The sequence below is a fragment of the Myodes glareolus genome, chromosome 9 (assembly GCF_982192425.1).
Source record: "Myodes glareolus chromosome 9, mMyoGla1.1, whole genome shotgun sequence".
Lineage (NCBI taxonomy): Eukaryota > Metazoa > Chordata > Mammalia > Rodentia > Cricetidae > Myodes > Myodes glareolus.
The window spans coordinates 34,747,771-34,765,755 of NC_142034.1; the positions used below are offsets into that span (position 1 = coordinate 34,747,771).

At 41.7% G+C, this 17,985-nt stretch overlaps 1 protein-coding gene across 4 annotated transcripts in view; it reads right to left on the reverse strand.

Annotated features, from left to right (window-relative positions):
• Mks1 (MKS transition zone complex subunit 1) overlaps positions 1 to 17,985 on the reverse strand; it is a 38,372-nt gene that overhangs the window by 6,590 nt on the left and 13,797 nt on the right. Inside the window, exons 1-6 of one of the 4 annotated variants that reach the window (XM_048446843.3) lie at positions 3,943 to 4,096; positions 3,406 to 3,515; positions 2,129 to 2,199; positions 1,547 to 1,702; positions 360 to 457; positions 53 to 181 (exon numbers count right to left, since the gene is read on the reverse strand). In XM_048446843.3, coding sequence (XP_048302800.3) covers positions 53 to 181; positions 360 to 457; positions 1,547 to 1,702; positions 2,129 to 2,199; positions 3,406 to 3,515; positions 3,943 to 4,022 — 644 coding nt within the window. In that variant the 5' untranslated portion in view covers positions 4,023 to 4,096. The other 3 variants (XM_048446844.3, XM_085695632.2, XM_085695633.2) reach the window with 3 other exon arrangements.

Consider the following 17,985-nt stretch of genomic DNA (forward strand, 5'->3'; position numbering starts at 1 on the left):
TGACAGGAGAAAAGGGGGAGGACGGGAGCTGACAGGGCCAAGTGTCACTTACTTTCCATTGGGCCCCAGGTCTGCCATAATGTACATGGTCTGAAGGGGGGTGTTAATGGCGTGACTGTTCCTGATGAAGTCTTCCGAGGGCTCCCAGGTGATAATGCGAGACTTGAGTTTGCTGCCCTCCCTGGGAGGGAATCACAGCAAAGGGTCACTTCCCTGACACCCCACAAAGCGCCTGAAGGAGATCATAAGGGAATCCCTTCCCACTGGGTCTCTAACTGGGTGGGAAGTAGCAGTCAGTAGAATGGACAGGAACCTTAGCCCGACATACCACAGAGAGCCCCATCCCCGCTTCCACTCACGTCCCTCGCCGGTCCTGGCGCCGCCGCCTGACGTTCGCCATCCGCTCAACCAGGAAGGATGGCACCTCGCTGGCTGCAGTCGTTACTCTCTGACAGTACTGGGAAAAGAGAACAGGGCCACGTGGGTAAAAACACCTGAGAAGCCTTCCTTCTGAGTCTTCCTTCAGGGTACAAACCCAACTGATAGAACCTCACAGTTACCCATGCCAAGGAAGGGGAGAGATGGCACAATCCAAGGAAGACTCCTGCTGTACCATGGTTTTCCTTAGGATTCTAGAAATGAGTCGTTTATGCTAATAATAACATCAGCCTGCGTTCTCTGGACACGAGCCTGGTAAATAGCGATGCGAACTAACTAGGTAGTCAAAAATGCCAGATAAGATACCCGGGCTTTGGAGGAAGTTCACACTTGGGAAAAATAGCACCAACTGAACTGTTATTTGCTTTTCCAAATGCTCTAGAATTTAGATTCTGCTGGCTCACAGCTCTCCTGAAGAAAACAGTCCAAATCTTTCCAAAGAAACACACTAAATGTCTGCTCCTGACAGAGCTCTGGGGATCAGAAACATACAAATCAGAAAATACAATTCTACCTTCAAGGAACTTCCAATCTTCCTGAGAAGTCATAGCTAATGTGGAAGAGAATATAAAACAAGCCTACAGAGGGCACACTGGTGCTTGCAGAAACACAGGCCTTCCCCACGGCCTAGACACATTCCCTTCTCACCTGCAAACTCCTGAGTCTTGATGGAATTTAATAATTAATTAATTAATTTGTTTTTTCAGGCAGTGTTTCTTTGTGTAGCCCTGGCTGTCCTGGAACTCGCTCTGTAGACCATGCTGGCCTCAAACTCACTGAGATCCGCCTGCCTCTGCTTTCCCAGTGCTGGGATTAATGGCATGAGCCACCACTGCCACTTGCCTGGCTTTGACAGAATTTCAAGTAGATCGTTCTAGATTCTGTCTGCCCTCCCTGACCCCCACGGCCCTCTAGGAAGGTGAAGAGTGTAACAGCTACACCATCTGGAGACTCTGCCCATTCCAGCCTGGCTGCCAGCAGCTCACAGCAGTTTCTAGAATCACAGCTCTTCCTTACTGGGTTTCCCACTTAACCACACAGTACCAGCAAGACTAGAAAACTAGGGGGGAGAAAGAAGGAAGCGATGGTACCTCAAAAGAAACAGTACCTCTTCCAAATCGGTGTATCTATCAGAGTCGGTGTAGGTGAAGATGCGCCGGTTTTTCCTGCCACCGGAATTCTCCAGCTTCAGGATCTCTTGGCGATACTGATGATCCAATGGACTCTGACATGCGGATTCATTTTGATACAGATCTACTTCAAACTGAAATCACCACAAAGAAACAGATTGGCCGGGACTACCTCACACTTTGGCTTCCATAGCTACCAAACCAAATCATTTCTACGGAGCTAGTCGACATGTGTTGATAACCAACCACCACTTGTTTTTAATAATGATGGGCAGGGGATCTAAGCATGTTAGAGTTAAAAGGAACCAAGTGGACATTTCTAATTCAACTCTGCTGCTAGAGATGCTGCAGAGTCCAGAGATGGGGAGCGCCTGATCCAGAACACTAAACCTAGCAGTTTACTAACACTACAGCCATTATAGTACAATATCCAAATAAACAAAATGGGATCGTATGAACCCCCACAACCTTTTCTGGAAATCAGTTTGGCAGCACGAGTCACCAACCAGGGGGGAGGCAAGCAGGTGGAGGGAGACTGAGGACAGGTAATACTGGCTCACCTGGCTAAAGAGTTTCTCCTGCCACCCAATCACAACCTCTTCCTCCTCTTCTTCATCGGGGCGGTGTCCACCTCCAAACACAACAGAATGAATCAGCCGGGCAACATGCCTTGCTCTGTGGTTGATTATAACCAGCGTTCCTATTCTTGCTTCATTTGGGTTTTTAAAAATCCATTATTATCGTTTGGGACAGTGTCTCACTATGCCACCCAGTCTCATCTCCTAGTCCAGATCCTCCTGCCTCAGCCAGAAAAGCGCTGACATTACATGTGTATATCACCAGGCTTGCCTTCAAAGTCCCTATGCACACTGACCCTGCAAACCCCACTGGAGTTCAGTGACTCATTAAGTACTCAGTCTAGACAAAGAATGGCGGTGATGGACATACTTCGGCTAATACTAGAAGCCAAGATTAGGGCCTGAGGCATCTTAATCACTGCTCTAATTTGAATAAAAGGCAGTCCTGCCTTCCAGGAAATACATTGAATCTGGTGTTAGGAACTGAAATTTAGTTAGAGCTGGAGGCCAGCCCTTCCTGCATTTGCTAGATACGGGGCCTAGTGCTTTTCTCTCATATCCCTGAAGCCACCACAGAACCATCTGTAAACACTGACTCAGGAGAGGACAGGGGACGCAAACAAATGATACTTTAAAGAACCATATTTAATATAGTCCTGGCTCCGTGCGCCTTTGGAAAGATGCACACTTTGTGAGCCACCACTCTACCCTTTTTGCCTAAGAATATTTCTGAATAGAAGGAGAAATAACAACACCAAGGAAGATTATCGGCCCAATATAAGCATTCTGTCCTCTCTTTCGGCTAAGGCAAGGAAAATCAAATTTACATGCAGACCCCTGTTTTAAAATGGTTTTAAGTGTATTTACACATATATTTGGAGTTAGGATCACATTTCTCTTCGAAGCCTCCTCCCCCACAAAAGTCACACTTGGGGTGGGTGAGATGGCTCAGTGGGTAAAGGGGCCCATGGGTAAAGAGGCCCGTGGCCAACCTGATTTCAAGCCTCAGGACTCATGGGGTGAAAAGAGATAACTGAACTGACTCCCAAAGATTGTCCTCTGAGCTTCACTCTTGCACCGTGGCATGGACATGCGCCCATATAAAAAATGTAAAAAAGATCAAATGCTCCCACATGTCCCAGCTATGTGGCACAGGGCAACCAACTCAGTCTCTCTGAGGCTTCGGTTCTCCTCTGTACCTCACCTCTACTGCCCGCACCCGTTTCTCAATTTTTATCATTATCACCAAAAACACCCACTAGCAACTTGAGGAGGCCTAAAAGTGGCCAAGTCTATGAGGTCCTTCCCCATCTGGGCAGCAGGCTGGTAATGAAGGAAGTTGCTTGATGTGATTCTTTTCAGATGAACTCTGTCAAGAAAAGAGAAGTCCAAAATACGCGTATCAAAGACACACAGCCAGGAGATAAACACAGCAAGGATAGGAAAACCGGAATCACAGAGGCGGAGATGCCGAGGCGTCTGCATGCAGAGCATGGCGGGGAGGAGGTGGGTTAGGACCGCCGGAGAAGTCAGTGAGAGGGCGTGTTGGGACACAAGGGCCTGAGGAGTTTGAAAGTGACCAGAACTTGTAGGGGCTTGGGCAGGAGTGAGGTCTGGAAGGTGTGCTTGGAAGCTTTCAGTGAGAAAAGGTCTTGGTAGTTACATCTGCGGAGATGGCAGAGGAAATAGTTGGAATTGCAAGCGGAAGTGGGGGCCTCCGAACACCCAAAAGCTTAGGATGGAATTGTCTGTGAGCATTAAGTTAGGGGGCCCAGGAGGTGGGGTGGCGTGACTACCGGAGGCGCAGGTTGCGCACGGGGTCCCGGGAGCGATACACGGCCTCGCCGGTGTCAGTGCTCCAGACCGCTTCCGCCATGACAGCCGCTTCGCGCCGCGACCGTGCCGGAAAGCGCGGTGCCCGTTCCCCTGGCAACGGAGACGCTGGCTTCCTAGGCACCGGTGGCGCTGCGCACGCAGCTCTCAAGTCCCGCGGGAGCTAGTCCCTAGTCGGGCAGCGGTACCCTCAGCACCACAGGGTGCTGTCACATAAGGTCTGCAGATTGAATTGTCCTGAGTGAATAAAGCTCACCCACAACCAAGGTTAGAGTCGATGCACGGCAGAAGTGAGGAAACCGCCATCAGCCACTTTATTTAGGTGTATAAATGGTGGCGGTGGCCAGAACCAGATGACCTGAGTCCTTGCTTTCCAAGCAAACACTGCCTTCCACCGAACATTTGAAAACTTGGACCCACGGGGCTGGAGAAATGGCTTAGTTGTTAAGTGGTTAGTGGCTGCTCTTCCAGAGTTCCTGGGTTTGGTTCCCAGCACCCACATAGCTACTCACACTTGTCTGTAAGTCCTTCTTCCAGCACACATGTGGTACCCAGACATACACTCAGGCAAAAGCCCATACATATAAAATAATTTTTTAAAAGAAAACTTTGGCCTAAGCAGTTGGTGGATGTGATGGAAAGAACATAGTCATTTTTTCTCAAGGAAACCAGGGAACTATGTCATGAAGACGTGAAAACATATTCTTGGAAGGAAAAAGCAAAACTACGGGACAGATATATTGGTGGTTGTATTGGTATGCATTGAGCCAGAGAAAGAAAGAAAGAAAAAAAAAAAAAAACAAGGAAGCCAGAGAAAAAACAAGGAAGCTAGCAATAAGGAAAGAAGGGTGTTTTTAAGAACTGGTTTTTCCCCTGTGCATGTTGGTTCTGGATTATTGACCACTTTAGATCCCTCACCAACCCCTGCCAAACCACCTAAGTGACATTCAGAAGTCATGGTTCACTGGAATGTCAAAGGAAAAATGGTCCAAATTTAATTCTGGCAGTTTGGCAATGTCAACACTGGTTCTCTGACAGTTGCTGCTCCTTCATCCGAATAAGCAATTGTTGCCTGGACTGAGGAATTTCATGGCACTTTGATTATAGGGCACAGAAATCCTGGGCATCTTGCTCATTGTGTACACCAAGAACTCACCACAAACAGCACCCACTTATTAGGATCTAATTCAGTTTGTTTGTATTGACTCTAACCCTCATAGAAACACCTCCAAGAGGTACTTTATTCCCATTTAGAGATGAAGTTAACAAAGGTCAGGGGTTAAGTAAGGGGCTTATTAATGAGGGCTGAAGCGGTAGAAGCATTCCACCTGGCCTATCTATCCAGACCTCAAACCTTCTACTGACTTACTGTCTCCCGCCCACCTCCTTAAGAACACACAATTTCCAACTGAGTGATGATTTCAATAGATCAAGCCACGGAGACTGGCTCACTAAAGAGTAAGACACTCGTTTTCCTTCTTAAAGATGAGAATTGCCAGGTGTGGGGGTGTATGTTTGGATTCCCAGCACTGGAGACGTGAATGCAGGAGGATCTCAAGGTCAAGATCTTATTTCAAACAAACAAAAAAGAACACACTAAGAAAACAATCAGCTAAGGGCCGGAGAACCCGCATGATGACCTAAGCTTGAGCCTTGGAACAAGAAAACCAGCTTCACCGAGTTGTCCCCTCACCTCCACGCATGCTCTGTGGCACCATCACCACTCAGAATAATGAAATTAACCTTTTTGTCAGCGAACCTCCTAGGTTCTTGACACATCGGCTGTATCATGATGACACCGAGTATCTCCTCCTCAGCCCCTGGCTGTGAGGAGCTCACTGAAGTGGAGGACAAACACAAACACCACACTTTCTGAGAGAAGCATGGCCACAGAAGTACCTGCCGATAGGTACTCTGGGCGGAGACCAGAGGGCTGTGTGGTCCAAAGCTGGAGTGGAGATGACAGACAAGGTTTCCTCATGAAGCAAGGGGTCTTGACCCATTGCAGAGGGCACCTGCTGTTGAGTAAGGTGCATTCTTGTCCTAGACCAAGGAGAACCGGAGGAAGGAAGTGTGAATCTCTTTGCCGATGCAGTGTGGATGTTGCCGAGTATTCTCAACTTGGAATAAGAGAAGAGAAGGATATTTTTGGGCTGACAGATACAGCTGTGTCTCAGCAGCTGGGGGCCCCACGAGCTCTGAAAAGAATCTGAAAGTTTTTTATTCTCTCTAAAGAAGATGATGTCCACCGATCTGTTGTCAGAAAGCTCTTAAATAAAGAACCTAAGAAGTCCAGAACCAAAGCACCCAAGATTCAACATCTTATTCCTCGTGTCCTGTAACACAAACACTGACGTACTCTACGAAGAAGCAAGTCACAAAGAAAAGCAAAGAGAAGGCTTCAGCATATGCTAAACTTTTCTCCAGGAGAGTGAGGCAATCAAAGAAAAATGCCAGGATCAGATTAACAAGAGATGTAGGCTGTCTTTGCTGAGAACTTCTACTTTTAAGTTTGAATCCAGTCAAAACTGCAAACTTCAGGAGTAATAAGTTGTCAGACCTTGAAAAAAAAATGATAGGATTTAAGATCTTACTGTTAATAGACAACTACTATCTTACCTGAGTAATAAATAATAAGGATGGAGCCTACATCCACAGTTCAGTTTTAGAACCAAATAAAACTTACATCAAAATCAACCTGTCGAAATTGTATGCAAAATTGTTATTGTACACATGGTGTGGAGGTATAGGATATTTAATTAAGTAAACATAATTAACATTATCTTTGTACAAATATACCATTTTTTAAAATAATTCTCCTTACCTACTGATTCCTATAAATCTAACTTTTAAAATCTGAGCTCCTGGAGTTGGAGTCAAAATTTCACCTCTAGGGTTCTGATTGAAACACTTTCTCAAAAGAGTTCATAATTTTTAGCAGAGTATGGAAAGAATTTCACCCTGATGTCAAGAATGGCCTGAATTTTATATATTCTCGTCATTACCTTTTTATGTGTTATTTACATGTCAGAAAAACACAACCAATGGTCTATCCAGTCAGCTCTTTGAATTTGTGGGTTTTCCGTCCATAGATCTAACAGGTTGGAAATGTTCGTTATTACCTGTACTGAACATGGGCAAACTTTTTTTGTCGTCATTCCCTAAACAATACAGTAAAACAATTATTTCCATAGCCTTTCCATTGCCTTGCGCATACTTAGTGATCTAGAGACGATTGAAAGCATCCAAGACTGTAGGGATGTGGCTCGGGGTGCAGAGTGCCTGCCTTGTGTGCAGGAAGCCATGGGTTTGATCTTCGGGACCACAGCACAAACCTAATGCCAGAACTTGACAAGTGGAGGTCGAAGGATCAGGAGCTCAAGGTCATTCTAAGGTCATCCTTGCTGAACAGCTGTTTCACAGCCATCTGAGCTGAGACCAAGTCTCTGACAAACAAAAACTTAAACAATGGATTTTTTAAAAAAGAACTTCAAGGTTTGTCTTCCAAGATCACAAAAACAAAGCAACAATGAAACAAACCAGAAGGTACAATAGGTTGAACCTAAGGGCCACACACAGCCTCCTCACGACATAGAGTATACCTGATGTGTGTCCAAGGGCCAGGCTATTGAGAAGGTCATTATTTAGAGCACACCAGAGGCCACTGCTGTCATTGCTGTCATCTCCAAAGTAAGTGTCTTTGATGCTCACACACTTCACCAACCGTCAGTGAAGTGACATTACTGAGTTGTGCCATTCAAAGCAAGGTAGTCGGGAGTCAATCTCATCAAGTCTAGAAGGTTCAAACAATCTCAGTTATATTTTAGGTCTGCTGGTGATGCCCTATGACCTCCATTGAAAAGAAAAGAAAAAGGAAAAGCAAGGCAGGCGGCGATGGTGCATGCTTTTAATCCCAGCACTTGGGAAGCAGAGGCAGGCGGATCTCTGTGAATTCGAGGACAGCCTGGTCTACAAAGCAAGTTCCGGGGCTACAGAGAAACCCTGTCTCGAAAAGCAAAACAACAATAAAATGTATACAGGAGGATCTGGGGGTTATTTTGTACAAATGTTTCTGAAACTGAAAAGTTTCTCTAAACAACATGTCATTTCAGGGAAAACACAGTGAGGGTTACCTATGATGTTAGACAGAAGTTTGGCATTTGTGCTATATAATCCCCAAAACAAACAGGTGACGTTGGAGGGAAAAGACAAAAGAAAGAAAGTCAACAGATTAGTGTGTCTTTGGGGGTCACCAGCAGGTATGAGAGTCAAGAGGGAGAAGTTCCGAAGGAACTTTTGGGGGGTGATGGGTTTATTATCCTGATTGCGGTGCTGAGTTTCACCAGTGTGCACAATGCTGAAATGTATTAGTACTATCTATCTACATACATTTTAAATACTGCAGTTTAATGTACCTCAATTGTACCTCAGTAAACTGGTTTTTCTAAACCAAAACCAAAAAAACTTTAAAAAGTGTTGTTCTGAGTCAAATCTGTGAGTCTGTCCTCCTCTGGATTGCTGTCTCCTTTAACCTGTGCCCTCTGTGAACCCCAATTATGAGATGAGTCACATGAGAACAGGCCCAGGAAAACCCCTCTTCTCCCTCGTCAGTCAGTCACTACTTTGCAGTTTACCTGACTCCAGAGGACATAATTCATGAGCAGACAAAGAGTCACGGAGCTGCAGAATGTCTGTGCGCTGACCGGGCTTCAGTTTAGATCCCTGAACTCACCTTGGCACTGTGGAAGAGCAGTGTTTGGATACAACACTCTTATGAGGAACAATTGAAATATATGTCTGCTTCATCAAAGGAAACATGTTTGTGGGCACATCAGAACCCAAAATGCAAAAGACAAAGAGAGAGTCCAAAAAGCAGAGAGAAGCAAATCCTTGTGCGTGACAGACCCTCGGTGAAATTGGAGCTAAATTCTCACCAGAACTGTGGATCCGGAAAGCAGTGGATGACATACTAGCAAAGACATGGGGAGGGCAACAGGCTCCCAGAAGATGCTAACCATCACTAATCTGTCGTGGGATATTTGTACACTGGTTGAGACCAGCCTACCCTAACAGCCAAGCTTTCATAGTTAATAAGAAGTCTCTGTGTCGTTATTTGGGACTGGCAGCAGAAAAGAAAGTCTACATATGGTGGCCAACTTGGAGGCTAAAATATCCAAATATAAGGCCTGAGAAAGCTAAGAAAAGTTCTGGACAAAGAGCTGGATGTGGATTCCTAGCCCTGCAGTCTCTCAGGTGGGCCAGGGCTCAGAATATGGAGTTGCATGCACCAGCATTATGCGCTAAGCAGAGCCGCATGGCAGCTGGCATGGCGGTTTAGGATTTGTCTCACACGGTCAGAGAATGCTGCAGGTGCTTCATAAAGCCAGGTCCAGACACAGAAAACCTCTAAACAGGTTCAGTATGTTTACAAATGTGCTTAGATGCCGGATAAAGAAAAGAAAATGGATATAGACAGCCACAGAAAAAATATTTTAAAAATAATAAAGTCTTTAAAGAGGAAGTAAAGTAATATAAAAAATAAGCCACTTAAAGATGGAGGTTCATGGGGCGTCTGTATCCTGTGTGGTGCTTTGTTGACTCTGAATTTTTTAAATGGTGATGTTCAAAAACCAATAGCTGTTAAGATACATTGGATTATGAAAACTTGCTTCAAAATGGAAGTCAGAAAATATGCTGCATTGGGGGAGAGATTGTGCCTTTGTTTTCACAGGAAACAAAAAGTTATGGTTCTCTTCAAAATCAGTAAGGATCAGATTTGATCAGGGGAAAGCTTCTGAGAATCTTGGCTGCAGACATGAGATATCTCTTTCTGAAAAGATAAAAGGGGGATATAGGAATGATAGGATAAAAGTGTAGACTATTGATCTATTTTAAACTCAAAACCAGCTATTAGTCTCAAACATTTTACATTGTTATGGATTTTTTATATTGACAAATTTAAAGTTACTTTGTTAGAAAATACACTATATGTGCTTCTACTCTTGTTTTAGATATTTTTGTATATCGATTCAAATTTAAGGCTATTTTTGTTATACCAAATATATATATGTATATATGTTTCTACTTTTGTTTAAGGTTTTGTACCTATGTAGCTCATTTAACAGTGTAATGTAAATTTCTAGTCCTTGAAAGTTATTATTACAAACTATTTAGGATAATTAAAAATACAGGTCAGTAGTTAGTCATCTAGCAATCAAATTTAGATATCTTAGATATGTTTGCAAGGTCAAACAGAGATATATTTTAGATAGACAGATAGTCAGATAATCTCCAAACACCTCAGAGATCTACAGAATATGGAATTTAAGAATTTTTTAAAATAAAGCTAAGACTTTTTTTCATGACAGTAAGACATGTCTGTTCCTATAAGCACCAATTTACTTTTAAAAAAAAAGGATTATGGGTATCAAAGCACCTCTATATGAAGTTTCCTTTCATTGTGGCAAAGTTAACCACTGAACAAGAAATTGCCTTGCCTTGACTGCTGACAGTATGCTGTCCAAATTGGATAAGTGGGACACAAAGGAAGGCAAATGCTGAACATTGACAAGACAGGATTGGACAGTCCTTCGAAAGTTTCCTGCTTTACTAAAGGTCTGTCAAATATTCTAGGCCTATTGGCTGAAGATGGGTACCCCAACATTGCAGAAGAACCTTAGGTGAATGTTCAGGAAGTCTGCTGTTTCTGTCATTTCTGTAGTTTTTGAAGTTGCTTGTTCTGCACTTCCTGTTTATTTATGTGATATTATAACCTTCTTGGGACTTTGATGGGGTCATAGGCCAGATAGTTATAGTTACAGATTTCCTTGTTACCAAATTCAGAAAATAGACATACACAAGAGATGTAAAGTTTATGAGGTTGAGAAACATAAAAGCCTAAGTTGTTTATCTAAGAAGATGTTTTAAGGTCTAAAAATATTTTAGGATGGTAATACAAGTTATAATAGAAAATGGTTTAGGTATAAAACTTTGGATTCATCAAGATAAGATATATAATAAAGTAATTTCTCCAAATTTGACCAATACTAATGGACTGAGCATTGTGAATGTAACTCTTACTGATAATTATTCTTATATAATTTTACTGTAGTAGAATTAAAACCTTTACTTTTTATTTATACCAAAAGGGGAAAATGTTGTGGGATATTTGTACACTGTGTGAAAATATACTGCTGTGATTGGTATGATAAAAAACTGAACAGCCAATAGCTAGGAAGAGGTTAGGTGGGACTTCAAGGAACAGAGGGGACTCTGGGAAGAAGGGTAGAGTCGCCAGCCAGACAGGGAAGAAACAGGAGGTGCAAGATGAAAGAAAGGTTATGCCATGTGATAGAACATAGATTAATATAAATGAGTTAATTTAAGTTATATTAGCTCACTGAGACAAGCCTACGCTTAAGATCAAGCTTTTTTAATTAATAAGAAGTCTCTGTATCATTATTTGGAGCTGACAGCAGGAAAGAAAGTCTGTCTACACTAATCATCAGGAAATTAAATATTAAAAAGACAGTAAGAGAGAATCTGGACCCGACATGAATGCAGATGCGGAGTGCTGGGGCAGAAGATGGCTTCACTGGGTGACTATAGGTTGTGCAGCTATCTGTAACAGAGAATGACATTCACGGGCTATGTGAACTCAGAGGAGGCCTGGCCAGCAAAGGGGCAGTTTCTTACCCTGTACTCTGGGATCAGACTCCTGAGTGGGAATAAAGAAACAAGGAAAATTCCAGTCCCAATGAACTAAAACACCACAGAAAGAAAACAAGACGGAGATATCCTGTCCTGTTGTAGAACACTGGGGCTTCAATCACTTTAGCTTGAAGCTGAGGAGTGTGGAAAGCAGGGCATCAAGGATGTTGGTGTCCTAAGGGAAGCAGCAGACCTGTGGAGTCTTTTGTCCTTGGATTTCAGCTAGAAGATGCCCCTACCTTAGAAGACTGGAGGGCCTCTGCCTACATCTTTGAAAATTACAGGTTTAAGTCTCTTGAGGAGACCTCCCGTCAAGGGCGAGAGGAAGGGCTGCTGGCAGCTGATGGAAAGCCAGGTTGACTATAGAGAAGGAGACAGGGACATAGATTGTTTTGGCTGGTGTGAAAGTTCACGTCCTTGGCTCCTTCCCATACATACAAGGACTGTCATTTGTGGTATCATCCTAGCATACCCTCTGTCAGAGGTTTGTAGTAATAATTGAGCTGTGGTTAGCAGAACAGCAGGTCGGTCCTGATTCTATCTTTGGACTCTAAAGACTTTCCACATTGTTAACATTATGTTAACATTGCAGATGTTAACATAAAACCACGAGAAGAATTTCTCAGTCACTTTAAACCCAGACCCCATCTCAGTTATAAATGAACAGTTGTAATTGTAGTCAAAACACCCAACAACTTGTAGGATAATTTAAATATAAAAATCTAATGCTTTTAGGGCTTACGTATGAACATAATTTGCTCATTTCTTTCATTCCTTTCTTTTTATTTTGTTATTTGTTTGTTTGTTTTGAGACATCATCTCTCTATGTAGCACTGGCTGCCTGGAACTCTCCATGTAGACCAGGCTCACCTCAAACTTACAGAGATCTGCCTTCCTCAGTCTCCCAAGTGTTGGGGTTAAAGTTTACATGACCCTACCCAGAACTGCTTCTTTGTTACCTCAAATCAGTTTAAAGTCCTGTCACATAGAGACAGCTTGCTTAAGTTTCTTAGGCTATAAACTTATAATAAGAGATTTCTCTGTAAATTCTGGTTCATGTCTCAGAACAGCTGTGAATCATGGCCATGAATGGGGGCATTGTATAAATATTTTAGAGTCAGGCCATACCAGCAGTTTAGGCTATGTTAAGATTTATGCCCACTTTGTAATTTATAAGCATATGCCTATATGAATCTCTGTTTCTTTTTTTTTAAATATTTATTTATTTATTATGTATACAATATTCTGTCTGTGTGTCTGCCTGCAGGCCAGAAGAGGGCACCAGACCCCATTACAGATGGTTGTGAGCCACCATGTGGTTGCTGGGAATTGAACTCAGGATCTCTGGAAGAGCAGGCAATGCTCTTAACCTCTGAGCCATCTCTCCAGCCCCCATGAATCTCTGTTTCTGTATTACATTGTTTTAAATGAATTCATTTCATTAAACAAGTGATTTAGATACTTGAGAAAATAATGGGATCTCTGGGAACAGTCCTAAGCCAGCAACCTCTGCCAGAAAAGGCCTGAGGCAGCTACTTCTGCTAGAGAAGGCCCAAGGCAGTGACCTCCACAGGAGCAGGTACAAGGGAGTTACCACTGGGAGAGCAGGCCTGAACCAAAGACCTCTGCAGATCAGGCCAAAGCCAGGGACCTCTGTGGGAGCAGGCCCAAGCCAGAGACATCTGCAAAAACAGGCCTGAGCCAGTGACCTCCACCAGAGCAGGCCTGAGGTAGCGACCTCCAGAAACATCGAGTGACCTCCAGGGTGACTGGAAGCATGGCCCTGACTGCACCACAAGGAGCAACCACCTGAGCCTTGGGTCCACTGGCACCTGGAAGATTGATGACCAGCCCCAACTACACCAACCAGACGAAAGATGGGTAGTTAAGGTAGGAACACACTCAACACCACAAAGAGCGATACAAAACCAACAAAAACTCGTGGGTCTACAACAACAAGACTTAAACACCCAAATATAGATGAAGCAGAAGAAAATGACCTAAAAGTTGACTTTAGGAGAATGTTTGATGCCTTTAAAGAGAAAATGAAAAAATCCCTCAAAGAAATGGAGGGAAAGACAAACAAAAAATTGGAAGAAATCAACAAATCCCTTAAAGAAAATAAAAAAAAAAAGCAATCAAACATATGGAAGAAACAATTCAAGACTTGAAAACCAAAACAGAGGCAATAAAGAAAACACAAACAGAGGGAACTCTGGAAACAGATAAAGTGAGAAAATGATCAGGAACCACAAATGCAAATATAAACAGCAGAATACAAGAGATAGAATAGAGAAACTCAAGCACTGAAGATACAATAGAGGAAACAGACTCATCAGTCAAAGAAAACACTAAATCTAACAAAAACTTAACACAAAACATCTAGGAAATAGGGGACACCATGAAAAGGCCAAACCTAAGAATAATAGGATTAGAAGTAGGAGAAGAAGTCCAACTCAAAAGCATAGAAAATATATTCAGCTAAATCATAGAAGAAAACTTTCTCAACCTAAAGAAAGATATACATATAAAGACACAAGAAGCTTACAGGACACCAGATAGACATGATCAAAAAAAAAAGCCCCCTCACCACATAATAATCAAAACACTAAACATAGAGAGTAAAGAAAGAATATTAATAGCTGCAAAGGAAAAAGGTCAAGTAACATATAAAGGCAGACCTATTAGAATTACACCTGACTTCTCAATGGAGGCAATGAAAGTCAGAAGGTCCTGATCAAGGGTTATGCAGACTTTAAGAGATCACGGATACAAGCCCAGACTACTATACCCAACAAAACTTTCAGTCACCATAGACAGAGAAAACAAGCTATTCCATGACAGAACCAGATTTAACCAATACCTAGCCACAAACCCAGCATTACTCAAAGTGGTAGAAGGAAAACACCAATCCAAGAAAGTTAGCTGCATCCACAAAACACAGATAATAAATGATCTCACTGCAGCAAATAACACACACAATAACATCACCACCAACAAAAACTAAAATCACTAAATTAAAACTAAAGCACTACTAAAGCTTAAATCACACATTAAACCCCACACCAATAGTGGGAAACTCAATAGTCCACTCTCACACTGGACAGGAGAGTCAGACAGAAAATTAGCAGAAAAATAAGGGAACTAACAGAAGTTATGAGCCAAATGGACTTAATAGACATCTATAGAACATGTCACCTAAACATAAAAGAATATACCTTCTTTTCAGGACCTCATGGAACCTTCTCAAAAACTGACCACATACTAGGTAACAAAGCAAACCTCAACAGATTAAAAAAAATTGAAATAACCCCATGTGTCTTATTGGATCACATGACTTAAAATTAGAATTCAACAGCAACACTAATTTTAGAAAGCCCACAAACACATGTAAATCAAACAATGCTCACCTGAATCATCAAGGAAGAAATGAAAGACTTCCTAAAATTCAATGAAAATGACCACACAACATGCCCAAACTTATGGGACTCAATGAAGGCAGTGTTAAGAGGAAAGTTCTTAGCACTAGGTGCCTACATAAAGAAGCTGGAAACATTCCACACTAGTGAATTAACAGAACATATGAAAACTTTAGGACAAAAAGAAGCAAGCTCACCTAAAAGAACTAGACAGCAGGAAACAATCAAATTGAGAGCTGAAATCAACAAAATAGGAACAAAGAAAACAATACAAAGAATTAATGAGGAAAAGAGTTGGTTTTTCGAAGAAAATCAGCAAAATAGACAAACCTTTTCTAAACTAACCAAAAGGCAGAGAGAATATCCAAATTAACAAAATGAGAAATGAAAAGGGGGACATAACAACAGACACAGAGGAAATACAGAGAATCATCAGGTCATATTTCAAAAGCCTGCACTCCACAAAATTGAAAAACTTAAAGGAAATAGACAATTTTCTGAATAAATATCATTTACCAAAATTAAATCAAGAGCAGCAAGCAAATTAAATAGACCTATAACTGCTAAAGAAATAGAAACAGTCATTAAAAATCTCCCAACCAAAAAAAGCCAGGGCCAGATGGTTTCAGCACAAAATTCTACAAGATTTTCAAAGAACTAATACCAATACTCCTAAAATTGTTCCATACAATAGAAACAGAAGGAACACTGCCAAACTCTTTTTATGAGGCTACAATTACCCTGATACCGAAACCATACAAAGACATTACTAAAAAAGAGAATTGCAGACCAATCTCACTCATGAACATTAATGTAAAAATACTCAATAAATACTGGCAAACCGAATCCAAGAACACATCAGAAAAATCATCTACCATGATCAAATCGGGTTCATCCCAGAGATGCAGGGATGGTTCAACATGCAAAAATCTGTCAACGTAATCTACCATATAAACAAACTGAAAAGAGAAACCCACATGATCATCTCATAAGGTGCTGAAAAAGCCTTTGACACAGTACGACATCCCTACATGATGCGGGTCTTGAAGAGAGCAGGGATACAAGGAACATACTTAAACATAGTAAAAGCAATATACAGCAAGCCAAGAGCCAACATCCAACTAAGTGGAGAGAAACTCAAAGTGATCCCACTGAAATCAGGAACAAGACAAGGTTGTCCACTCTCTCCATATCTATTCAATATAGTAGTTGAAGTTCTAGCTAGAGCAAAAAGGAGATCAAGGGGATACAAAAAAGAAAAGAAGAAATCAAACTCTATTTGCTGATGATATGATAGTTCACATAAGTGACCTCAAAAATTCTACCAAGAAACTTCTACAACTCATAAACACCTTCAATAATGTAGCAAGATACAAGATTAACTAAAAAAAAAAATCAGTAGCTCTCCTTTACACAGATGATAAATGGGATGAGAAAGAAATCAAAGAAACATCACCCTTCACAATAGCCAGAAATAACAAAAATTATCTTGGAGTGACCCTAGCCAAACAAGTGGAAGACCTGTATGACAAGAACTTTAAATCTTTGAAGAAAGAAATTGAAGAGGACACCAGAAAATGAAAAGATCGCCCATGTTATTGGTTAGGTAGAATTAACATGGTAAAAACGGCAATTTTACCAAAAGCTATCTACCAATTCAATGCAATGCCCATTAATATCCCATCAAAATTCTTCACAGACCTCAAAAGAATAATATTCAACTTCATATGGAAAAGCAAAAGCCCAGGATAGCCAAAACAATCCTGTACAATAAAAGAACTTCTGGAGGCATCACAATCCCTGACTTCAAGTTCTACTACAGAGCTACAGTACTGAAAACAGCCTGGTATTGGTATAAGAACAGAGAGGAGGACCAATGGAACCGAATAGAAGACCCAGATATCAATCCATACTCCTTCAAACACCTGATTTTTTGACAAAGGATCAAAAACTATAAAATGGAAAAAAGAAAGCATTTTTAACAAATGGTGCTGGCATAACTGGATATCAACATGTAGGAGAATGAAAATAGACCCATATCTATCACCATGCACAAAACTCAAGTCCATATGGATCAAAGACCTCAACATAAAACCATCTATATTGAACCTCATAGAAGAAAAAGTGGGAAGTACATTTGAAAGCACTGGCACAGGAGATCACTTCCTAAATATAACCCCAGCAGCACAGACACTGAGAGAAACAATTAATAAATGGGACCTCCTGAAACTGAAAAGCTTCTGTAAAGCAAAGGACATGGTCAACAAGACCTACAGAATGGGAAAAGATCTTCACAGACCCCACATCAGACAGAGGTCTGATCTCCAAAACATACAAAGAACTCAAGAAATTGGTCATCAAAAGAACAAATAATCCAGTAAAAAAAAAAATGGGTACAGGCCTAAGCAGAGAACTCTCAACAGAGAAATCTAAAATGGCTGAAAGACACTTTAAGGAAATGCTCAACATCTTTAGCCATCAGAGAAATACAAGTCAAAACATCTCTGGGATTCCATCTTATTCCTGTGAGAATGGTTAAGATTAAAAAAAAACAAAACACTGGTGAAAACTTATGCTGGAGAGGATGTGGGGTAAAGGGAACACTCCTGCATTGATGGTGAGAGTACAAGCTGGTATAGCCACTTTGGATATCAGTATGGCGATTTCTTGGAAAATTAGGAAACAACCTACCTCAAAACCCAGGAATATCACTTGTGGGTATATACCCAAAGGATGTTCAATTATACCACAAGGACATGTGCTCAACTATGCTTATAGAAGTATTATTTGTCATAGCCAGAACCTGGAAACAACATAAATGCTTCTTGACTAAAGAATGGATAAGGAAAATGTGGTACATTTACACAATGGAGTACT